The sequence below is a fragment of the Hypanus sabinus genome, chromosome 12 (genome assembly GCF_030144855.1).
Source record: "Hypanus sabinus isolate sHypSab1 chromosome 12, sHypSab1.hap1, whole genome shotgun sequence".
NCBI classification, from domain to species: Eukaryota; Metazoa; Chordata; class Chondrichthyes; order Myliobatiformes; family Dasyatidae; genus Hypanus; species Hypanus sabinus.
Window position 1 is genome coordinate 96,361,812 of NC_082717.1, and position 26,083 is coordinate 96,387,894.

Consider the following 26,083-nt stretch of genomic DNA (forward strand, 5'->3'; position numbering starts at 1 on the left):
TCTTTCCTCAGTGGTTTTAATAAATGAATAGGGATTGGTTGTTGGACATATGCCTACGCTAGTCTTTTTTACTCTATTTCATTTTATTTGCCCTTACCCCTATAGCCCCTTCTGCCCTGCATTTTTAAACTAATGCTGTAAATAAGGTAGGGACGTGTTTGGCACAACTTTGTGGGCCAAAGGGCCTGTATTGTGCTGTAGGTTTTCTATGTTTCTATGTGTAGTGTGCCACAGTCGTGTAGCGGCTAGTGTGATACAATTACAACTCTGTGTGTTCTGGAATTAGGAGTTCGATTCCAGCTCCTTTCTGTAATGAGTTGCTGTACGTCCTCCCAATGGAATGTACAAGTTTTCTCCAAGTGCTCCAGTTTCCTCCCACAGTCCAAAGATGTACTGGGTGGGTTAATTGTTCATTGTAAATTGTTCAGTGATTAGGTTTGTCGGGTTGGCTTGGGTGGCATGGCCCAGGCAATGAATAACACTTTGCTTCCAACTTGCATAAGAAAGAATCCTATAGTGGGGCAAATTATCTGTTGAAGCACTTGGAATGATCTAGCACCGAAGTGAGACCAATTAGCTCATTGTGACTCTTTGCATAAGATGGAGACATGAAAGACTGTAGATGCTGCAGCTTCGAGCAATAAACAATCTGCTGGAGGCACTCAACCTGAAATGTCAACTGTCTGCTGTCCTCCACAGATGTTCCTGACCTGATGAGTTCCTCCAGCAGTTCATTTGAAATTCTTTGTATTACATATAGGTATTTGACTATTTCAAGGGTAAAGCATCCCAGATTTCTCTGTTGAGAAATAGTACTGTTTATTTGAAATTAACTGAAGTATTTTCCAACAGAGTAGCTAAGGGTAGGGTAGGACCATGGGTTTTAGATAGGCCCTCAACAAGGTGGCTGGTCTAGAAGGTTAAGTCTGATGAAATTTAAGGAGAGCTAGCTAAGTGGATTCAAAATTGGCTTAGAAATATGAAGAAGAGGGTGGGGTTTGAAGATTTTTCCTTGCAGCTGTGGTCAATGGTTATTCACTATTCATGTCAACGTTTTGGATGCAAATGCATAAGGCTTGATCAGTAGGTTTGTGGATTACACAAAGTGAGGAGATGTTGTTAACATAGAAAACCTACAGGATGGTACAGGCCCTTTGGCCCACAAAGTTGTGCTGAACATTTCCCTACCTTAAAAATTACTAGGCTTACCTATGGCCCTCAATTTTTCTAAGCTTCATGTACCTATCCAGAAGTCTCTTAAAAGACCCTATTGTATCCGCCACCACCACCGTTGCCGGCAGCCCATTCCACGCACTCACCACTCTCTGACTAAAAAACTTACCCCTGACATCTCCTCTGTACCTACTCCCTGTGTCCTCTTGTGGCAACCATTTCAGCCCTGGGAAAAAGCCTCTGACTATCCACATGACCAATGCCTCTCATTATCTTGTACACCTCTGTCAGGTCACCTCTCATCCTCCGCAACAGAGCGACTCCACGAGGAAAAGGATGAGTTCACTCAACCTATTCTCATAAGGCTTGCTTCCCAATCCAGGCAACATCCTTGTAAATCTCCTCTGCACCCTTTCTATGGCTTCCACATCCTTCCTGTAGTGAGGTGACCAGAACTGAGCACAGTACTCCAAGTGGGGTCTGACCAGGGTCCTTTATAGCTGTGACATTACCTCTCAGCTCCTAAATTCAATTCCATGATTGATGAAGGCCAATACACCGTACGCCTCCTTAACCACAGAGTCAACCTGCACATCTGCTTTGAGCATCCTATGGACTTGAATCCCAAGATCCTTCTGATCCTCCACACTGCCAAGAGTCTTACCATTATTCTGACATCATATTTGACCTACCAAAATGAACTACTTCACATTTATCTGGGTCGAACTCCATATGCCACCTCTCAGCCCAGTTTTGTATCCTATCAATGTCCCTCTGACAGCCCTCCACACTATCCACGACACCTTGGTGTCATCAGCAAACTTATTAACCCATCCCTCCACTTCCTCATCCAGGTCATTTATCCTCCATTGCTCCAAGGAGAAAAGGCCAAGTTCACTCAACCTTTTCTCATAGGGTATGCTCCCCAATCCAGGCAGCATCTTTGTAAATCTCCTCTGCACTCTTTCTATAGTTTTCACATCCTTCCTGTAGTGAGGTGACCAGAACTGAGCACGGTACTCCAAGTGGGGTCTGACCATGGTCCTATATAGCTGAAACCTTACCTCTCAGCTCTTAAACTCAATCCTACAGTTGATGAAGGACAATGCACCGTACAGTCAACCTGAGTAGCAGCTTTGAGTGTCCTGTGGACTCTGAGCCCAAAATCACTCTGATCCTCCACACTGCCAAGAGTCTTACCATTAATAGTATATTCTGCCATCATATTTGACTTTCCAAGATGAACCACCTCACACTTATCTGGGTTGAACTCCAACTACCACTTCTCAGCCCAGTTTTGCATCGTATCAATGACCCTCTGTAACCTCTGACAGCCCTCCACATTATCCTCAACACTCCCAACCTTTGTGTCATCAGCAAATTTACTAACCCGTCCCTCCACTTCCTCATCCAGGTCATTTATAAAAATCATGAAGATAAAAGGGTCCCAGAACAGATCCCTGCGGCACACCACTGGTTACCGACCTCCATGTAGAATATGACCCATCTGCAACCACTCTTTGCCTTCTCTGAGCAAGCCAATTTTGGATCCACAAAGCAATGTTCACTTGGATCCCATGATTCCTTACTTTCTCAATAAGCCTTGCATGGGGTACCTTAACAAATATCTTGCTGAAATCCATATGCACTACACCTACAGCTCTACCTTCATCAATGTGTTTAGTCATATCCTCAAAAAATACAGTCAGGCTCGTATGGCACCTTACCTGATGCCAAGTTTCTCTTCAAATCTGAGGCTGAAGGTGTTTCAGATATCATCCTGAGTGTCTGTCTGTTTACTGTGCACACTGTTCCCCATCCCTCACTGATCTCCCAGAATTCACAAAATGGAAAATAGATGTCAATTTAGACTTCGTCGTGGGTGGATGATTGAAGATATGGTTATTGGGTCATTTCATGGATGCTCCCTCCTCAGAAAAGAAGTATTCAAAGAAAGTGGGTCAATATTATCGCCACAGTTAGCTTGTCATGCAACCACTGGGAATGATGTCCACAAAACACAGAGAGCTTGTATTTCTCTCTACTTTTAATATTTAAAATGTACATATTTCTTGTATTCTTTACAGATGCAGCATCAAATTACTTTTATTCTTACATGCAGACAATTATGTATTTACAATGAAATCAGTAACGAACCGTAAGCCCATTGGGTTTTAAATTAGATGTGGGTTGGGATGAATCATCAACTCCTGTGTTCTTCATAAAAATCATTTTACTTATTTGAATTCTGTTGATCATTTTGTTTTCTGAACTAGGGCCAATATATGAAGAAGGCACTGAGTGTAATACTGCCCTGGGGTCTGAACCACAATTTCAGCGTGCGCCTGTATGCTCTCCTTGCTTTACAAAAGGTTTGGGAAGCCTGTCTACTGTTTGAAGTGGAAGGTGAAGAATTGAAATTTTTGGAACCAATAATTGAATCCTACCTGGAGCAAATTGGACAGAAACAAACTACAGGGTCAGTGGGAAACAATTATATACTTTTCTTCAAAAGCTCATTCTGTTTGTTTCAGAAGCATTGTCATCCTCTTCAAAATAGGTTTGAGAATAGGTTGAGTGAACTCAGCCTTTTCTCCTTTGAGCGACAGAGATGACCTGATAGAGGATGTCAGAGGCATTAATCAAGATAATCAGAGGCATTAATCGTGTGGATAGTCAGAGGCTTTTTTCGAGGGCTGAAATGGCTAGCATGAGAGGGCACAGTTTTAAGGTGCTTCGAAGTAGGTACAGGAAAATAGGGAATTAACACAAGTAAAGGAAAAGATTTGGGAAAGGGGAGAAATATGGAAAAATTAAATAAGTACAAACATAGGGATTGGATAATTATGTTTGGAGGTAGGAGCAAACATGAACGAGTTAGGATATAAAATCCTACAATGGTAGTTACATAGGGTTACATATAATATTTTGGACCAGAAGTAATGGTTCAGAAGAGATACGTGGAAATTATTATTAATCCACTATTATTACTATTTTTCTTAACAATTATTGTCATTGCTTAGTCTAATAGGGTGGAATTACAACTGCACATAATTGTCTATTTAAGTGCCTTATTACTTTTTATATTATCTCAATGTGTACTTATGAATATATAGAAAATTATAGATTAAAATTAACTTATAGAAAAAGTTAAAAAAACACTACAGCGCATTTCACTGGTTGGTTTGATGTTTGGATGTTCTTGTGACAAATAAAACTAATCTTTAAAAAAAATAAAAAAATAAAAAAAAGGAAGTAGGTACAGAGGAGATGACAGGGGTAGGTTTTTTACACAGAGAGTGGTGAGCACGTGGAATAGGCTGCCGGCAGTGGAGGCGGAAATGATAGGGTCTTTTAAGAGACTCTTGGATAGGTACATGGAGCTAAGAAAAATACAGAGCCTAGGTAGGTCTAAGGTAGGGACATGTTTGGCATAGCTTTATATGCTGAAGGGCCTGCATTGTGCTGTAGGTTTTCTGTGTTTCTATGTTCCTAAAAGATTTCTGAGAAAGTGAGGGTTTCTGTACTCTTCCAGCAGTAAACATAGAATGCTACACCACAGTACAAGCTCTTATGCCCACGATGTTGTGCCAACCTTTTAACCTACTCTAAGATCAATCTAAGCCTTTCCTTGCACATAGCCCTCCATTTTCTATCATCATTTTCTATCATCCTAAGAGTTTCTTAAATGCCCCTAATGTATCTTCCTATACTACCAACCCTGTGTTTTCCACATACTCTCTGAAAATGTACTTTTGATATCCCCTCTGTACTTCATTCACCTCAAAATTATGCTCTCTGACATTAGTCACTTCCATTCTTGGGTACAGTCTCTGGCTGTTCACCCCATTGATGCCTCTTATCAATAGATAGGAACAGACAAGTTAGAAAAGCATTTAATTGGAGTAAGGGGAATTATGAGGCTATCGGACAGGAAATTGGAAGCTTAAATTGGGAACAGATGTTCTCAGAGAAAAGTACGGAAGTAATGTGGCAAGTGCTCAGGGGATATTTGTGTGGAGTTCTGCACTGGTATGTTCTGATGAGACAGGGAAATTATGGTAGGGTACAGGATCTGTGGTGTACAAAAACTGTAATAAATGTAGTCGAAAAGAAAAGCTTACAAAAGGTTCAGAGAGCGAGGTAATGTTAGAGATCTAGAAGATTACAAGGCTAACAGGAAGGAACTTAAGAAGGAAATTAGGAGAGCCAGAAGGGGCCATGAGAAGGCCTCAGTGGGCAGGATTCTACAAGTATGTGAAGAGCAAGAGGATAAGATGTGAAAGAATAGGACCTATCAAGTGTGATAGTGGAAAAATGTGTATGGAACTGGAGGAAATAGCAGAGCTGCTTAATGAATACTGTACCTCAGTATTCACAATGTAAAAGGATCTTGGTGATTGTAGTGATGACTTGTAGAAGACTGAAAATCATGAGCATAAAGATATTTAGAAAGAGGATGAGCTGGAGCTTTTGGAAAGCATCAATTTGGATAAGTCACCAGGACAGGATGAGATGTACCCCAGGCTGCTTTGGGAAGCAAGGGAGGAGATTACTGAGCCTCTGGTGATGATCTTTACATCATCAATGGAGACAGGAGAGGTTCCGGCGGATTAGAGGGTTGCGGATGTTGTTCCTTTATTCAAGAAAGGGAGTAGAGATAACCCAGGAAATTATAGACCACTGAGTCTTACTTCAGTGGTTGGTAAGTTGATGGAGAAGATCCTTAGAGGCAGGATTTATGAACATTTGGAGAGGTATAATATGATTAGGAATAGTCAGTATGGCTTTGTCAAGGGCAAGTCGTGCCTTACGAGCCTGATTGAATTTCTTGAGGATGTGACTAAACACATTGATGAAGGAAGAGCAGTAGATGTAGTCTATATGGATTTCAGCAAGGCATTTGATAAGGTACCCTACGCAAGGCTTATTGAGAAAGTAAGGAGGCATGGGATCCAAGGTGAAATTGCTTTGTGGATCCAGAACAGCTTGCCCACAGAAGGCAAAGAGTGGTTGTAGACGGGTCATATTCAGCATGGAGTTCGGTCACCAGTGGAGAGCCTCGGGGATCTGATCTGGGACCCTTACTCTTCGTGATTTTCGTAAATGACCTGGATGAGGAAGTGGAGGGATGGTTAGTAAGTTTGATGATGACACAAAGTTTGGGGGTGTGGAGCGCTGTCAGAGGTTACAGTGGGGCACTGATAGAATGCAAACCTGGGCTGAGAAGTGGCAGGTGGAGTTCAAATCAGATAAGTGTGAAGTAGTTCATTTTGGTAGGTCAAATATGAAGGATGAATATAGTATTAATGGTAAGATGCCTGGCAGTGTGGAGGATCAGAGGAATCTTGGGGACCAAGTCTGTGCAAAGCAGCTGCACAGGTTGACTCTGTGGTTAAGGAGGCATACTGTGCATTGGCCTTCATCAATTGTGGAATTGAAGTTAGGAGCCAAGGGGTAATGTCAAAGCTATATAGGTCCCTGGTCAGACCACCCTTGGAGTACTGTGCTCAGTTCTGGTTGCCTCACTACAGGAAGGATGTGGAAGCCATAGTAAGGGTGCAGAGGAGATTTACAAGGATGTTGCCTGGATTGGGGAGCATGGCTTATGAGAATAGGTTGAGTGACCTTGGCCTTTTCTCCTTGGAGCGACAGAGGATGAGAGGTGACCTGATAGAGGTGTATAAGATGATGAGAGGCATTGATTGTGTGGATAGTCAGAGGCTTTTTCCCAGGGCTAAAATGGTTGCCACAAGAGGACACAGGTTTATGGTGCTGGGGAGTAGGTACAGAGGAGGTGTTGGGCAAGTTTTTTATGCAGAGTGGTGAGTGCATGGAATGGGCTGCTGGCAACAGTGGTGGAAGCAGATACAATTGGGTCTTTTAAGAGTGTTAATACCCAGTGAGTATCTTGTGACTGTCTTATGACCAGGATGGAATTGAGTATCTGGTGAACATGATGTAATGGTCTTGTGTCTTGTGATGTAATTTCCCACCAATGTGAGGTCGCATGATGTAATTTATTCCGCCAATGTGAGGTCATGTGATGGCCTGTTCCAACAGGTATAAAACTGGAAAGACTGCTGTGACGCAGGAGTTTTGTGTTGAGACATCGTTGAAGTCACACTGTTACGCTGCGCATTTGGTTTAATGACGCAGGTTTGTTTTAAAGTGAAGTTTTGCTTTCTATCTTAAGTCTCAAAGGTTATTGCCGGCAGTTTCGCCAAATGCTGCCAGTTTTGGTTCGATCTACCTTTGTAATTCAGTTGGAGAGTGAAGAATTTGTTGAAGTACGAAAACCCCAATGATTGAGTAAAGTTGGTGTTGGTGGTTTAATACAGGATCGACCTTATTGGATCTTCGTTCATGAAATAGTAACCTGCATCTGAGATAACCCCTGCCTTATAAGAGCAGAAAGGGTTGGGGCAGTGCTATTTGCCAAGGAAAAAGTCAGTTCCTTTAAGCCGTTTTTATTTCCTTGTCTTTCGGGCAAGGCATACTTTGGCTGGGATCAGCCGTAACGTCACGTTATCGAGGAATTCATCACTTCAGGAAAGTCTCTCCTAATTGACTGTATAAATCATTTAGACTTTCACATTTACCACTTTAAGAACTGTGTTCACATTCATCGTTTTAAGAACTATTGAGTTGCCATATAGCAGTTAACCTCCAGTTTAGTTAGTCGTTTATTTACTTTCCATTTTTGGTTGAGCAGAGTTAAATAAATGTTTATTTGTTTTATTAAAAAAAACCTGTCTGAACTCTATATTCATTGTTACTGGAGGCGTACTATAACAAATGGGGGCTTGTCTGGGATATTATCTGTTTTTTGGGCTTAAGTGCTTGTTTAATTATCAGTTTGGAAAAGGGGAATACCGGATTTTTTTTTGCTTGTATGGTTTATGAGTGGTTTTTGGCAACAATGAATATTGACGATTTTCTGGCATCACCAGACCCGGAGTTATTAGCGAAGGTGAAAAAGAGTGATGTCTGTGATTGCTAGCAGGTTGGAACTTAAAGGTAGTTCGAAGGCTGCAACAAAGCCTGTAATTCAGAGAAAAATCACATCACACTATGTAAAGTCGGGTGATTTTATTGAAGCGGTTTTAGATATGTTTTCAATAAATAATCTAGAGATGCAGTTGCAAATCGAACAAATGAAGTTAGAACAATGTAAAGTGGACTTGGAACAATGTAGGTTAGAAAGAAAGGTTAGAAGAGAGAATTTGAAGTTAAAGAAGTTAAGAGAGAGGGAGTTTGAGCTAGTGATGGAGAAATTAAAGTCTAAGAATCAGTCCTCTGGTTCTAGGAAACAGTTTGTTGCTAGTCGGGAAGTTATATTATCTCTTCCATTTAATGAAACAGAAGTGGATAAATATTTCCAACATTTCGAAACTGTTGCTCTGATTTCAGAAATGGCCAGTGATGTTACAGAGGGTAATTAAAGGCAAGGCACAACAAGTTTATACAGCTTTAACTGCTGATCAAGCACTTGATTATGATATTGTGAAGCAGCATATACTGAAAGTGTGTGAACTGATTCTAGAAGCTTATAGAGTATGATTCAGAAATTTGAAGAAATCTATGGAAAAAACTTATGTGGAATTTGCCTATGATAAAGCTGTGTGTTTTGAGAGATGGGTTTCCTCTAAAAATGTGAATGGGGAGTATAATAAATTAAAAGAGTTGATTTTTATGGAAGAATTTAAAAGGTCATCCCTGTTGAAGTAAGAACATACTTAAATGAGAGGGACACTGCTACATTGCAGGAGTCTGCTAAATTAGCTGATGAGTATGCTTTAATCTATAAGAGTAAATTTCACTCAGGGTAGAACTTTTAAAAGGAAAAATAGCACAGAGAGTCAAGGTAAACTAGAAATTAAATCAGAAGTTAGTGAGAAAGGTAAGGAGGAAGGAAAACATGTGAAGGAAAGACAGTTTGGTCCCATTTGTAATTATTGTAAGAAACCTGGTTACGTAATAACTACCTGTTTCCGATTGAAGAGGAATGATAAGGAAGCAGTCCCAGATGCTTGTGTGCAACATATTGAAACACCTGTTCGATAATCCACAGGGTTCGATAAATACAAATGAAGCCTTGTCAGAGTCTGACCAAGTTAAGAGGGGATATGATTATTTTATAACCGAAGGATTTGTATCCTTGAAAGAGGGATCCACTCTGGTGCCAATAAAAATCCTTATGGATACTGGAGCTTCTCAATCATTAACATTAGACAATATGTTAAAGTTTAATGATGAGTCTGATACTGGTGAGGTAAATTATATACGAGGTGTTGGGAGTGCCCTTATGCCTGTACATTTGCATAGAGTAAATTTAAGGTCAGGTTTAGTTACAGAGCCTGTTAAAGTAGGACTACAACCCAGCTTACCTGTGAATGATGTTTCTCTATTGTTGGGGAATGACTTAGCAGATGGACAAGTTTTTTCTGATGTGCATTTGACAATAAAGTCAGAGGAACCACGGATGGATTCTAACACAGATTCCTCCTGTGTTGTAACTCTAGCTATGCCTAAAAAGCTTGATGTGCTGGATGAGGTTGTTACCCATGACTGTTCAACTTGGGATTCGAGTTTTGAGGATGTGTCAGAAACTTTCTTACCTTAATTGTTTGATTAAGTTTCTTGGAGTAAGTTTGATCATGAAGATTTGTCTCTGTCTCGGAAGGAGATGATAGCAGAGCGGAGTAGAGACCCTGAGATTATCAAATTAAAGGAACAGGCTCTCCCAGATAGTGAAATTGATAAGGTGCCAGAAGGATATTATTTTGAGAAAGAAGTATTAATGAAAGTGGAGAGCACCTACAATTCCTGCGAGTGATGAATGGAAGGCACCAAGCAGTAGTTCCTAAAATTTATCGGAATTAGATTTTAACTTTAGCTCATAGTGTGCCCTTGGGTGGACATCAAAGGGTGAAGAAAACTGTGAACAAGGTTTTTAAACATTCTTACTGGCCTGGTTTGAGAAAAGATGTGGCGACATTTTGCAGAAGGTGTCATACTTGCCAAATTGTGGGTAAACATAATCAAGTTACTCCAGTGGCCCCACTGCAACCTATTCCCGCATTGGGTGAACTGTTTTCTGAAATTATTATAGATTGTGTAGGCCCATTACCAAAAACAAAAAACTGGCCGTCAATACTTGTTGACCATCGTGCACTACGTCTAGGTTTCCAGAGGCAGTACCACTTAGGAATATAACGACTGAAACTGTAATAAAGACTCTTATAAAATCCTTTACTTATTTTGGGTTGCCAAAGGAAATACAGTCTGATCAAGGTAGTAATTTTATGTCCGGTTTGTTTCAACAGATAGTTTATAAACTGGGAGCTAAGCAGATTACCTCATCTGCATACCATCCAGAATCACAAGGAGCCTTGGAGAGGTTTCATTCTACCCTCAAGGCTATGATTAGGACCTATTGTGTAGAAAATGAAAATGATTGGGATGAGGGTATATACTTACTTCTATTTGCAGTACAGGAGTCAGTACAGGAATCGTTAGGTTTTAGTCCATTTGACCTTGTATTTGGGTGAAGAGTTAGAGACCTTTGGCCTTATTTCATTTTATTTTTCAATCTTTTTATTGATTTTCCAGTAAAGAATATACAAATCAGAGGAGAAGTTTAGCAAACAGATAATACAAAAGACAAATAAACAGCATAAAAAAAGCAAGTATATATCGTCAAAAGTAGATAGGTAAAATGTTACGGTGTTATATATACAATATAATTAAAAAAAAACAACTCCTTTTGACAATCGTTTAAAAAAAAAGATTGGAAATTTTATTTAATAAAAGGAAAACCCCCCACTAACTAAACAGAACAAACAAAAAAAAAAGAAAAGGAAGATTGGGCGGTCCATTTGAGGATAAAATTAGAAAAAAGAGGAAGTGAAAAAAAGCATCCTTCCAGTCATCTCCGAACATTCTGGGATAAGGATTTTCCCTAAAGAGAATAAAGAAAAATAAATAAACAAAAAATAAATTAAATCATGTGAAAATATTGAATAAAGGGTTGCCAGACTTGTTCAAAATTAAAAGATGTATCAAATGTCTGGCTTCTAATTTTCTCCAAGCTTAGACATGACATAATGGAGGAGAGCCAATAAAAACAGTAGGTGTGTTAGAGGCTTTCCAGTGTAGCAAGATAGCTCTCCTAGCCGGTAAAGTTGAAAAGGCTATCACATGTTGAGCAGAAGCAGACACTCTGCCTGCTTTGTCTGGAATGATCCCAAAAATTGCTGTAAATGAATTGGGTTGAACATCCAGATCTATAACTTTAGATAGTATTCCACACACATCTTTCCAAAAATTATTTAAGCTTACACATGACCAAAACATATGAGTTAGAGTAACCACTTCTGCGTTACATCTGTCACAAATAGGGCTTATATTAGGAAAAATATGCACCAATTTATCTTTGGACATATGGGCCCTGTGTACTATCTTAAACTGAATTAAGATACGGCGTGCACAGATAGATGAATTATTGACTAGATAATAAATTTTTCTCCACTGATTATCTGTAAGTGAATGTTGAAGTTCTATTTCCCAAGTGCGTTGAATCCTATCATTAGGCGACATGCAAGCATTCATTAACTGTTTATAAATGATAGCTATTAATCGTTTTTGAAATGGTTTAAGCTGAAAAATAGCATAAGCCAAATTTAAAGAGCAGGCCAAGGGGTAATTTGGTAGAAAATCACGTAAAAAATTCCTAACCTGTAAGTATCTGAAAAAATGTGTATTAGAAATGTCATATTTAACCATCAACTGCAAAAATGACATTAAACAGTCCTCTTAAAACAAATCTAATTAAGTTTTTATTCCCTTAATTTTCCATGTTAAAAAAGCCTTATCCAGAGTTGATGGTTTAAAAAAGAAATTAGAATAAATATTACTAGAAAATAGAAAATCATTTAATTCAAAAAATCTACAAAACTGAAACCAGATTTTTAAAGTATGTTTAACAGTAGGGTTGAGAGCTTGTCTACCTATTCTGGAGAGCAAAAACGGAAGGGGAGCCCCTAATAAAGAAGTTAAAGAAAATTAAAAGTCTCCTTATTTTAGATTATGTAGAGGAACCCGTCAAGGTTGTCCCCTTAGTCCTTCATTATTTAATTTGGCTTTAGAACCACTTGCTATTGCTCTTAGGGATTCTAATTCTGTGCAGGGTATTAAGAGGGGATAAATTACATAAGGCCTTGTTATACATGGATGATTTATTAGTTTACATTTCAAACCCTAGGAAATATATTCCTTTTATGTTATCTGTATTTACGGAATTTGGTATTTTCTCTGGATATAAACTTAATTTACATAAAAGTGAATTATTTCCTATTAATAATTATTCTGATTATTATGATCAAATACCTTTTAATATTGCTAAAAACCATTTCACTTACCTTGGTATCAAAATTACCAAAAATTTTAATGACCTACATAGATATAATTTCTCCCCTTTAGTTGAATTGTTATGAAATCCCATAACTGGATCACTTACCAGCAAAGATAGAGAGGTCCGTTGAAGTCTGATGGTACTATTTTTAAAAGTATTTATTGATAAAGGGCACAAAAATAAGATTAATGCAAACATACAGATAATATACGTCGTCAATACTAAATCTAAAGCGCGGGTATAATAATAACCAATAAGAAATAGCTCTATCGTTGTCTAGGGGATAATGTATTGTCCGATGGTAAGATAACAGTCACTATCAGTTTGTTCAAGCTGCAGCGTTGTTGGGTTTAAGAGCGATGCGGTTTAAACTTGCCCAGGTCTTTTATGACGCCAATCCGTTGGGTCAGGGGAGCGGATTCCCCCGTTCTTAGCTAAAAGCTGTTTTCCGTGGTTCCAGCCACGGAATTGAACGCACATGGCCTCCTTCAGACGACTTCCTGCTGTTACATGGTCGCTTAACGTTTCTTCTGGGTGCGTCTGAGGGACTGTTCCTACAGACCCTCTTTTATCCTGACTTGCAGGGTCGTAGATGTCAATCAGGTTGGGGGTGTGCACTCTCTCCCTCAACCAGCCCACTTTGCCTGAGGGCGTTCACGTAGTATAGTAGCTCAATCCACAAATTGGTCACCAAGAGACAATGGCCATGTCCCGTAGCTTTACTTCGCCGGGGAAACGAGCCAGCCTGCATGTCTCTTTTCCCATTTCCTGGGCCCCTCGACCCAACCCAACAGTGATCTTGGGATTCTCACAAAGGAGGGGGCTACGGACGTAACAGAATATACTCAACAGGAGCTTTCTAAATGGTTGCCTATGTTGATGTAATTGATAGGTCGAATAAATGCTATAAAAATAGTTATTTTGCCAAAATTTTTATATATATTTCAAGCAGTTCCCTCTTTTGTTCCAAAAACTTTTTTTGATAAAATAAATTCTATGATTTTGTCTTACGTTTGGAATAATAAAAGCTCCAGAGTGAATAAACTTTTATTGCAAAAACCAAAAAAAGATGGAGGGCTGGTTTTACCAAACTTCAGATTTTATTATTGGGCAATTAATATTCATTATATTACTTTTTGGATTTATCATATAGATGACCAGAATTGCCCTTCATAGTTACAGGTGGAGGAAAATTCAGTAATGGGGTTGGCCTTATTAAAAGAACAATGGATTAATAAAGAGGTACACACTAATTTGCTAGATTATGTTTTAAAATTTAAGGATAGATTACATAAAGCTTGTAGGATAGCCAGGGAAAATTTAAAAATGGCTCAGGAGAAAATGAAAACCTGGTATGATAAAGAAGCTAGAATGTCATTTAAGCCTGGAGATAAGATGTTGGTTCTTTTCCTGGTGCAAACGGACCCTTTGCAAGCTAAATTTCATGGTCTTTATGAAATGATGTCTAAAGTTAATGATGTGGATTATGTAATAAAAAGACCGGATCGAAGAAGGCCAACCCAGTTTTATCATATAAATATGATAAAACCATATTATGAGAAACAGCCTGCTACTATAACTTTTGTGGTCAATAATAATGAGCCTGATCTCACTAGGAACTTAATAAATGATTCATCTGAAACTCATTTTAAACCCAATATTATTTCTGCCAGATTACCAAATTCAACAATTCTAGAAAATAATGATGAGAAATTAGTTCATTTACAGCCAGAGCAGAAGCAGCAGATGAAGCAGTTAATTTTTAACTATAGGGATTTATTTCCAGACGTTCTTAAAAGAACCACAGTAGCTTCACGTGATGTAGATGTTGGAGATGCCAAACCCATAAAGTAGCATCCATATTGGATGAACATGGAAAAATGTGAACTTGTGAGAAAGAAATTAAGTATATGTTAGAGAATAATATTATTAGACCTTCTAATTCGAATTGGAGTTCACCTTGTGTTACGGTGCCTGGTAGTATTCAGTTTTGTACTGACTGCAGGAAGGTGAACGCTGTAACCAAAATAGATGTGTGTCCAATCCCTAGAGTGGATGATTGTGTGGATAAAGTCAGAAAATCAAAGTTTCTTATACAGATTGATTTGTTAAAAAGGTATTGGTGTGTTCCATTGACAGATAGAGGTAGAGAGATTTCTGCATTTGTAACCCCATCTGGGTTATATGAATATAATATTCTTCCTTTTGGGATGAAGAATGCCCCAGGTACTTTCCAGCCGATGATTAAGATACAGATGCCTATATTGATGATTTAGATAAAGGAAATGATAATTGGGAAGCAAATATTACTGTGGTGGAGAAACTATTTGAAAGCCTTAACCAACAAAAGCTAACTTAACCGTTAACTTAGCTAAAAGTGAATTTGGTCATGCCACTGTGACTTAGCTTGGTTATGTTGTAGGTCCGGGCTTGGTTAAGGAAAATGGTTTAGGTAATAAATCAAACTTCAAGTTAGCAACAAAGTCTGATGTTACAGGAGTATAATATTTTGATAACTCAAATTAAAGGCAAAAATAATGTGATTGCTGACAGTTATCTAGATATTGAATGTACAATGTAACTTTTTTATGGAGTGGTATTTTAACATCTGTAACACTCCTATATATTAATTTATAAGGTGCTGTATGATAATACTATGTATATTGTGTACATTGTAGATTTTATACATTTGTATTGTTTTTTGTAAATAACTTAAAATTTTGCTCATAAAAGACCAAAATTTCTTTTGTTTTTTGAAGGGAGGTGTTACATATCCCGTGGGTATCTGGTGACTGTCTTATGAGCATGATGTAATTGAGTATCTGGTGCGCATGATGTAATGGTCTTGTGATGGTGGGGTGATGTAATTTCCCACCAATGTGAGGTCACATGTTGTAATTTTCCCGCTAGTGTGAGGTCATGTGATGGCCTGTTCCAACAGGTATAAAACTGGACAGCCTGCTGTGACGCAGGAGTTTTTGTGTTGAGATGTTATTTAAGTCGTCAGTTACTCTGTTATGCTGAGTATTTGGTTTAATGACGCAGTTTTGTTTTAAAGTGGAGTTTTACTTTCTATCTTAAGTCTCAAAGGTTATTGCTGGCAGTTTCGCCAAACGTTGCCAGTTTTGGTTTGATCTACCTTTGTAATTCAGTTGGAGAGTGAAAAATTTGTTGAAGTACGGAAACCCGAAGGATTGAGTAAAGTTGGTGTCGGCAGTTTAATACCGGATCAACCTTATTGTATCTTCATTCAGGAAATAGTAACCTGCATCCGAGATAACCCCTGCCTTGTAAGAGCAAAAAGGGTTGGGGCAGTGTTATTTGCCAAGGAAAAGGTCAGTTCCTTTAAGCCATTTTTACTTCCTTCATCGTGAGTCTTTTGGGCAAGGCATATTTCGGCTGGGATCAGCCATAACGTCACGTTGTCGAGGAATTTGTTACTTCAGGAAAGTCTCTCCTAATTGACAGTGTAAATCATTTGGACTTTCACATTTACCACTTTAAGAACTGTGTTCGCATTTATCGCTTTAAGATCTGTTCGAGTTGCTGTATAGCAGTTAACCTCCAGTTAAGTTAGTCATTTGTTTACTTTTCATTTTTAGGTTGAGCAGAGTTAAATAAATGTTTATTTGTTTATATAAAAAAAACCTGTCTCAACTCTATATTCATTGTTGTCAGAGATGTACCGTAACAAGAGACTTTTGGATAGATACACGGTACTTAGAAAAATAGAGGGCTGTGGGTAACCCAGTAATTTTTAAGGTAGGGACATGTTTGGTACAACTTTGTGGGCTGAAGGGCCTCTATTGTGCTGTAGGGTTTCAATGTTATCATCTTGTACACCTCAATTATGTCATCTCTCATCTTCCTTCGCTCCAAAGAGAAAAGCCCTAGCTCTCTCGACCTATCATCATAAGCCATGCTATCTAATCCAGGTAGGATCCTGTAACGTAAGTTGACAAGACACTAAAATTGTGTTCTTATCTTTTCTCCTCTTCTTTCTAAAGTTTCTCGCTTCACACAGTTCAACAACAATTCAGAACATTATTCTTAATGACAGTTCTCCTCCATTATGGCTACTGTAAACCTCACTTGGGAATCTAGGATAATTCTTCCTTTTGACTTTGGAAATTGCCTAGCTCTGTAAATGATGTGCCTTAGCTTTTGATGTATTCTGTAAATTGTTAGCTGTAAGTGTGATGTAATGACAGATGTATGCTGGGTGGCTTAGGTAACAGAGGGGAGTCATTTACTGTGCAGAAAGGGGATCACCCTTGTGTAATCTGCTGAAGTATTACATAATGATTGCATCAAGAACTTCAGTAACCTCTGGCAAAGATTATAAAATAGCTTATGTTACTTTTGCTTTTCTATTTAACTAGATATTCTAATTTCCTACTAATTATGATCATATTTTGACAGGTTGCAGAACATGTTTTGTATTGTAGCTTTGCTCTTTGGAAAAAAAATCTGACGTTTTTTTCCCTTATTTTTTGTTAAGGAATGCTGGAAGGAACTGGCAGAGAATTCAAGACCATTTCTTTTTTAGAAAATTCCAACCTGTGGAAGACTACAGTTTAGAGGTACAGAGAAGGGGCTGACAATTTTCCAGATGTTAATAAGATATTGATTTTGGTAAAGTGTTTTTTTTTGTTGGGCTTTTCCCATTTCAGCTGGTCTGCAACATTTAATGCGCTGTAAAGAGAAAGGCCAGCTGCATTTATACGGTACCTTTAACATAACCATCACAATTTGTTTTAGAACTGTAGACGCATCTACTGTACTTTGTGTGGACCATCTGATACAGCAATGAATCAGTAGTAACCAACTGATCTACAGTCAAAGGGTAATACAGGCCTTTTGGCCTAACTCATCCTTATCAACCAGGATATCCATCCAAGTTGGTCCCATTTACCTGCGTTTAGCGCTTTTCCCTCTAAACTTTGTTGAATGCATGTGTCTGACTGAATGTCTTTTAAAAACAGTAATTCAAGTTCAAATTCAATTCATTGTCATTTAACTAACCATACACATGTATACAGCTAAATGAGTCTACCATTTTAAATTACAATATAAATTATAATTAATGTTGACTTCAGTTTATGATACTAAATCTCAAATCCCTGACCTATATTCCAAGAACAAAGACAGCAGCTCAATGGAAACACCATCACCTGCAATATCACTAAGAAGTTGCACACCATTCTGCACACCATTATTGGAAATATATTGCCAATCCTTCATCATCACTTGTCTGAATGCTGGAATTCCCTTGTGTACAGCCCTGTAGGAATGCCTTTACCAGATGTACTGTAGCAGTTCAAAAAGGCGGCCAAATCCTTAAGGCCATGAGACCTAAGAGCAGAATTAGGCCATTTGGCCCATTGAGTCGACCTCGCCATTTAATTGTGGCTGATCCATTTCCCTCACAACCCCATTCTCTTCTCCCTGTAACCTTTTATGCCCTGACTAATCACGAATCCATGAACTTCTGTATTAAATACACCCAATGACCTGGCCTCCACAGCTGCCTTTGGCAATGAATTCCACAGATTCATCACTCTCTGGCTAAAGAAATTCCTTCTCATCTCCATTCTAAAGGGATTTCTCCCTATTCTGCGGTTGTGCCTTCTGTTCCTAGATGCCCCACTATAGGAGACATTTTCACTACATCCACTCTATCTAGGCCTTTCAACATTTTTTAGTTTTCAATGAGATACTTCTTCATTCTTCTAAATTACAGTGAGTACAGGTCCAAAGCCATCAAACACTCCTCATATGACAAGACTTTCATTCCCGGAATTATTTTTATGAACCTCTCTAATGTCAGCATATCTTTTATTAAAGAAGAGGCTCACACTACTCCAAGTGAGGCCTCATCAGTGTCTCATAAAGCCTCAGTATTACATCCTTATTTTTATATTCTCGAACTGAATGCTAACACTGCATTTGTCTTCCTCACTACTGACTCAACCTGCAAGTTAAGCTTTAGGGAATCCTGCACAAGGACTCCGAAGCCCTTTTGCACCTTGGAGTATTCTATGCCTATTTTCCTTCTAGAAAAGTGCATGGCCATGCTCTTCCCTATGTGTATTCCATCTGCCACTTCTTTGCCCATTCTCCTAATCTGTCTAAGTTCTTCTGCAGCCTCCCTGCTTCTTAAGCACTACCTGCTCTTCAGCTAACTTCATATCATCTGAAAATTTAGCCAAAAAGCCATCAGTTCCATCATCCAATTCATTGACAAAGCAGTTTCAACACAGACCCCTGTGGAACACCACTAGTCACTGGCAGCCAACCAGAAAAAGCTCTCCTTATTCCTACTGTTTGCCTTCTACCAATCAGCCAGTGCTCTATCCATGCTAGTATCTTTCCTGTATTATCATCTTTCTAAGCAGTCTCTTACACAGCACCTTCTCAAACTCTTCTGAAAATCCAAGTACTCAACATACAGCAATTCTTCTGCTTGTTATTTATTCAAATAATTCCTACCGATTTGTCAGGCAAAATGTTTCCTTAATGAAACTATTGCTGCCCTTGGCCATGTGCTCCAAGCACCCCAAAAGCCCATTCTTAACAGTCAGCTCCACCATCTTCCCAGCCACTGAGGTCAGGCTAACTGGCCTATAATTTCCTTCCTGCTGCCTCGAAGAGTAAAGTAGATTGACATTTGTAGTTTTAATAATAATAATAAGTACTTTATTGATCTCGAGTGGGAAACTATTTCATTAAAGCAGCAATATTTAAAAACACACAATTAGCAATAATAAATAATAATATTAGCTAATAAAGTACAGAATAATATATGCTGTAATAATTTACCAAAGTGTAATGTGCAATACTGTGCAATAATAATATACAAAATAATAAAACAGATTGTTGAACAATTGATGTGTGCTCACCTGTTGCACAGGGATGAACTGTTGTATATGCTTATAGCATTTGGTAGGAAAGACTTTCTGTAATGATCCTTATGACAGCGGAGCTGAATGAGTCTGTTTGAAAGGGTGCTCTGTTGCTTATTCAGTAGGTCACGGAGGGGATGTGTCAGATTGTCCATAATGGATGACTGTTTGTTTAGTCACCTCCTCTCCACCACGAACTCAAAAGAGTTCAAGTTGTAGCCAAGGACAGATCCAGCCTTTTTGATGAATTCATTTAGTCTCCTTGTATCACCAGCACTGATGCTGCTCCCCAGCATAAAGCCACAAAGAAGACTGCACTTGCTACAATAGACTGGAAAAGATATCCAACATCCTGCTGCACACTTTGAAGGATCTCAGCTTCCTTAGAAAACAGCCTGCACATCCCCTTCTTGTAAACAGCCTTGGTGTTGGTTTTCTGCAGTCTCTTGTGTCTCCAGAACCTTGAGGTTCTCTTACTAGCTCATGCATCTCTTGTATCTCTTACAGACAATATTTTATACCTTTCCAAGCTTATCAGGTGTGATAGAAGATGAATGGATCCCTGCCTGGAAGTTCAGCCGAATTATGGATCATAATTCCTCCAGCTCTTCAATTAATGTGTTCAATTTAAGAAATCAGCTTCGCAATATGAAATCCACAGACTGGGTTCAACAAGACAAAGGTAAAGCTTGTTAACCTTGCAGCTATTGAAATTTAAAAACATTGCTATCTCTGTCCTACTAGAGCAGCAAATTATAAACACAAGAAACTCTACAGATGCTGGAAACCCAGAATAACACAGGTAAAATACTAGAGCAACTCAGCAGATAAGGCAGCATCTATGGAGGGGAATAAACAGTTGATGTTAGGGGCCAAGACCCTTTATCAGGACTCGGCCCAAAACATCGACTGTTTATTCCTCTCCATCGATGCTGCCTGACCTGCTGAGTTCTTCTAGTATATTGTGTGTTACTTTAATGCTGTCCCAGTCTTTTGGTTTGGAGTGGCATGCAACCAAGTGGAATAGATGGGCACCATTCTATGATTACTTCAGCTTTCCTACTTCGTAAAGGCATTTTTGCAAAGCTTCCAAGTCCATGTTTAGCAGCTTCTGATTCCTGTGTAATCAGCTTCACCGTGAAAGCAAACTAGCTGGAATTCACTGAAATCATAAGACGAGAGGAGTATCCCAGGGATAATTTCTTGGCCCTCAATTAGTTTCTATTGATATCAACAACTTGAAGAAAGGGACAAACGCATGGTTTCAAGTTTATTGATGGCACAGGAGGTGGAAGAGCATAGTATGATGAGGATGAAACTGAATTTTGACTGACGGGCAAAAACTTGGCAAGCTCAGTTTAATGTGGGGAGTTTGCAGTCAACTGGGAGGTTATGTCAAAGTTGTATAAGGTGTCAGTGAGGCCTGATTTCGAGTATTGTGTGCAGTCCTGGTCATCCACCTACAGGAAAGATACCAATAAAATTGATTGAGTGCAGAGAATATTTACAAGGATGTCACTGAGACTGGAAGACTTGAGTTATAAGGAAAGATTGGATAAGTTAGGGCATCACTCCATGAGTGTAGGAGAATGAGAGGAGATGTGAAAGACATATGCAGAGTTATGAGGGGCAAATACAAGCAGGCTTTCACCACTAAGGTTGGGTGAGACTACCACTAGAGATCATGGGTTAAGGGTGAAAAGTGAAATGTTTAAGGGCAATGAAAAGGGAACTTCACTCAGAGACTGATGAGAGTATAGAACGAGCACCCCACAGAAGAGGTGGATGCGGGGTCGAGTTCAACAGTTAAAAGAAGTTTTCACACGTGTATGGGTAGGATAGTTTGGGTCCAGGTGTAGGTCAGTGAACCAGGCAGAATAATAGATGAGCCAAAGGGAAAGTACCAGTGCTATGATTCCGTGACTCTACTTATTATGTATGGTAAGGGAAATCAAAAGGCAGATTGTAACCTGAATGGAAACTAACTGCAAATAAGTAATGTTCCAAGGGAATTTGGTGATCCAGTGCATGAATAACAAAACGTCAGCAAGTGCAAGAAGTACTTCAGAAGGAAAATGACATATTGGCTTTTATTGCAAAGGGTTTGGAGTTAAAGAATTAAAAGTTTAGTTACAGTTGTGCAGGATATTGGTGAATCCAACCTGGAATTGTTTAGGTCCCCTTTCCTGGAAAAAAAAGGATACAGTAAAATTGGATGCAGTCTAAGGGAGATAAACATTGCTAATTCTTGAGATGAGAGGGTTGTCCTATCAAGAGAGGCTAACAATTTGGGTCTGTATTCTTCAGAGTTCAGAACAATGCAGGTGATGATATTGAGACATAGAAGATCCTGTGAGGAAGTGAGAGGGTCTGAAGGAAAGGAACACATAAAAGGGCAGGGTTGTTATAAAGCAAAGGTGCATGATATTTTTCTTTTGCAGAGGATGGTGATTATATTGAAATCTGTACTTCAGGGACTTTTCCGATCTAGATAAGTATTTACTGCGTATGTTAATCAAAATGGCTTCTTTGTTAAAAGTAAAACTGCTACTTTGTTATGATAACTGGTGAGAGAGTGCTTTTCTTGCAGAGCACTCTCGAAGCTTCTCGAAGCTTGTTTGGGTTTAAGTTGCTGATAACGGGGATTGTATTCATTTGTTAACCAATTGGGTTGGATGTTATTTTCTCTTGTGGGTCTGGGAGCTGGGATTCCGCGGTCTTTTTGGGAGTTGGGAAGAAGACGGCGGGGAAGGAGGATGAGTGTGGCACTGTTGGTCGATCACCAAGGGTGATCCCAGGTGCGTGGGTCGTTGAGGTCGGAGAAGAGCGAAGAGGGTCTTGGAGGATTCGATGATTGAGGTCCAACAATGTGCACTAATTGACTGAACTCTGATAAGTTTTGGCACATTATTTTCTTTCCCTTCATATATATTGTATCGTTATTAATCACTTAGTTGTAGTAAAATTTATAAAGTATATTCTGTAAACGTACCTTGTGTGAGCTTGATATTGTGTGTGCGAGTTTGTATTAGCGTGTATTTCACAGCATCCACGTATACAGGAGATGGGGTTTGGCAGGTGGACGAATTTTCCCCTAGACATACACCAGCAGGTCATGTAAGCGTTACATTTGTGGGGGTTCATCTGGGATTGAATTTTCGGTAGCTGTGTAAATCGCAATGTCCAGAGTGCGGAGATGGATAGAGATAAGATTGTAAACTGGTGCATTATGTGTGTGTGGTGAGCCGGGTGGATTTTCATGTCTTGGATGGTGCGTTAGTGCAGGCGTTGAGTTTGGTCAAAGGTATGGGGCAGATAGAACTGGTAGCACGGAGGTGCAGTAAAGAGATGGAGGGAAGCTGGGTGTTGGTTCATACGAGTGCTGATGTCAGGACGTTGGAACTGCCAGTGACGGTCAGCATCCAGGGGGAGGCGGGGCTATGGGGCCTCCACACCCTCTTGGAGGACGAAGGTGAGGAGACACCAGAGGAGGAGCTAGAGTTGACCCCAGGGGAGGTGCCAGTAACCAGTAAAGGGAGGTCAGAGTGGGAAGGCTTGGCCAGGCCCCGCCCCCCCAGATAGAGTGGAGGCCTCTGAGCTGGCAGCCGCCCTTAACTCCTTGGTGGGAGCGGCTGAGAGGCCACAGCTGAAGCTGGGGGTTTTCTCAGGAGCCATGCCTACTCCGGACGGGGAGGTTGGCTATGAGACCTGGATCGAACATACATCCTTGTTGTTAGAGGAGTGGCCAGGCTCGGATGAGGAGAAGAGACAGCGATTGGTGGGAAGTTTGAGGGGTGCGGCAGCCAAAATAGTCCGGGAGTTGAAAGTTGAAAATCCCGTGGCTTCATTGGAGGAGTATTTAGAAGTTTTGGAGAGAGCGTTTGGGTTGTCAGGGGATCCCTGGCTGCTTTAAGCAGAGTTTCACCACATGGAGCAAGAGAGAGGGAGGAAAAGATCTCAAAATTCATATTTCGGCTGGAGAGAATGCTTACAGGGTTGCGGCGCAGGGGGGTAGTGAAGGCACACAACGTGGCTAGACTGAGGATGAGTCAGGTATTCAGTGGTTCCCTGGAGGAGGACAAGGTGGAGTGGAGTCTCTGGCAGTCATATAAAAAGGGCCCCCCTCCGTCATTCGGGCAGTTGATTAGAGAGGTGCGGGAGGAAGAGAGAGCATTGGGCCAGAAAAGGGGCTCGGGCCACCGGGAGTGATCCTCCGCGATACAGGAAGTGGTGGCCGGGTGGAGGACTGAGAAACCAAGGGGTCCCAGGGGAGTAGGGACCTCTCCTCCCCCGTTTGAGGGAAAGGACAGGGAGAGCACCTCCTCCGGAGGATGACCCGCGCAGTGGGCTGGGAGTGGCGGGCGTCCTGGGAGAGGAGGAGCGGCGGGTAGCGTGTGCTTTAACTGTGGGAAAGAGGGGCATTTCCGGTGGGACTGTGAGCGGTCAAGGGTGTGCTACAGCTGTGGGAGAAGGGACACTTTCGGTGGGATTGTGAGAGACAAGGCATCCCGTGGAGGGCAAGCCCCTGGGTGACTAAGAAGGGAGAGGTGTCGGGAAACTTAGGAGAGACTCAGTGAGGGAACGGACTGGAGTCTCTGGAGGAACACGTTCCCAGAAATCAGCCAAGGGACCACTGAAAGCCCAAGCCTTTATTCCAGGGGGGCTGGTGAGACCCCATTCCAGCATGTGCCTACGGATAGAGGGAGTTTACGCAAAAGCCATTCTCGACACAGGATCACAGGTTACCTTATTGTACTGGTTGTTATCAACAAATACCAAAAGCACCTGCTAGTAACCCCATTTGACGCACTGGAGATTTGGGGTGTGAACGAGGGTGATTATCCGTATGATGGGTACTTGTCAGTGAGATTGGAATTCTCGGAGGGCGATGTGAGAGTGTCTGAAGTTGTTGAGACGTTGGTGTTGGTGTGTCCGGACCCGGTGGAAACTGGTTGCACTGCTCTTCTGGTGGGGACTAACTTCCCCCTTGTGGGATGGCTTCTGGGAGCCTGAAAGGAGAAAGTGGGGTAGAACTTCCTGGAGACCCTTTTGGTACACCCAGTGTTTCGGGCGGTGTTCGAAGATGGGGGTGACCCCCAAGGGCTGGATCCAGAGTGCAAATGAGGGACAGTGTGGTGTATGCATGCGAGGCCTAAGGTGATTCCACCAGGGGAGATGGCACTCGTGATGGGGACCCCCAGAGTCCCCGGAGTGCCGGCAGGCGAAGCCCTGTTAGTAGATGCCCTGGACGATCTCGAGGGGGAGACACGTTTTCCAGCCAGGTTGCTGGTGAGGCCCGAAGTGCAGAGGCCAGCGGTGGTACATGTGAGGCTGATAGCCGTGAGTGTCAGGAACACTATGGAGAGAGAAATCACCTTTAAGAGTGAGATGCTGCTGGCACATTTGTTCCCAGTGATGGTACTGTCTCGTGCACCGGTGAGGGCCACTAAAGGGGAAGGACTGGAAAACCAATGAAAGCTGACCACTGAGGCTTTTAATTTTGGGGATTCTCCTGTGTTGCCGGAGTGGAAACACAGGCTGGTGGAGAAGATGTTGAAGTTGGAAGCTGTCTTTTCTCTTGGCGAGTTTGATGTGGGTTGCTCCAAGAGCACTCGCCACACCATCTGAGTGACGGGGGACACCCTGTTCAGAGAGAGGTCGTGGCGACTGGCCCCTGCAGAAGTGGAAGATGTGCGGCAGCACTTGTGCAAGCTGAAGGAGGCTGGAATCATCGCTGATTCGTGAAGCCCCTGTGTGTCCCCAATAGTAGTGGCCTGGAAGAAGAACAGAAGGATACGCATGTGTGTGGACTATCGGATTTTGAACCGGCGAACTGTCCCTGACCAGTATACCATCCCAAGGGTTGAGGACGCGCTGGCCTGCCTGAGTGGAGCGAAGTGGTTTAGTGTGTTGGACTTGAGGAGTGGATATTACCAGATCCTGATGTGTGAGGGCGATAAAGAGAAAATGGCCTTTATCTGCCCACTGGGGTTCTTTCAGTTCGAACGAATGCCCCAAGGCATATCGGGAGCCCCAGCCACCTTCCAGAGGCTCATGGAGAAGACTGTAGGGGATATGAACCTGCTTGAGGTGCTGGTGTATCTGGACGATCAGATAGTGTTTGGATCTACTTTGGAGGAACATGAGGAGAGGCTATTGAAGGTGTTAAGCCAGCTTAAGGAGGAAGGGTTGAAACTTTCCCCGGACAAATGCCAGTTCTGTAAGTCGTCAATCGGCTATGTTGGCTGCATCATTTCGTGAGAGGGAGTGGCTACTGATCCGACTAAGATAGACGCCATGACCACCTGGCAGAGACCCCAGAAAGTGAGCACCCTATGCTCGTTTTTGGGGTTTTGTGGGTATTACTGGTGATTCATGAAAGGATATGTTAAAATGTGTCACTCGTTGACTCAGCTATTGTGTGGCTATCCACCTGTGGGGAAGAAAAGGAAGGGGGACAGGAGTCAAGACGTGGTAGGATACTGGAACCCGATTGAGCCTTTTGGATCGAAATGAGATGATAAATGTGAGGAGGCGTACCAATCTCTGAAAAGGGCGCTGACTCAGGCCCCGGTGTTGGCTTTTGCCG

The 26,083-nt window shown here is 41.1% G+C and overlaps 1 protein-coding gene across 3 annotated transcripts in view; it reads left to right on the forward strand.

Moving 5' to 3' along the window:
- The window catches only part of tarbp1 (TAR (HIV-1) RNA binding protein 1), a 379,243-nt gene that overhangs the window by 227,590 nt on the left and 125,570 nt on the right, over positions 1-26,083 (forward strand). For all 3 annotated transcript variants that reach the window (XM_059986503.1, XM_059986502.1, XM_059986501.1), the window contains exons 24-26: positions 3,450-3,652; positions 17,091-17,172; positions 20,002-20,176. In XM_059986503.1, the coding sequence (XP_059842486.1) occupies positions 3,450-3,652; positions 17,091-17,172; positions 20,002-20,176 (460 nt within the window). The remainder of the gene's footprint in view (positions 1-3,449; positions 3,653-17,090; positions 17,173-20,001; positions 20,177-26,083) is intronic.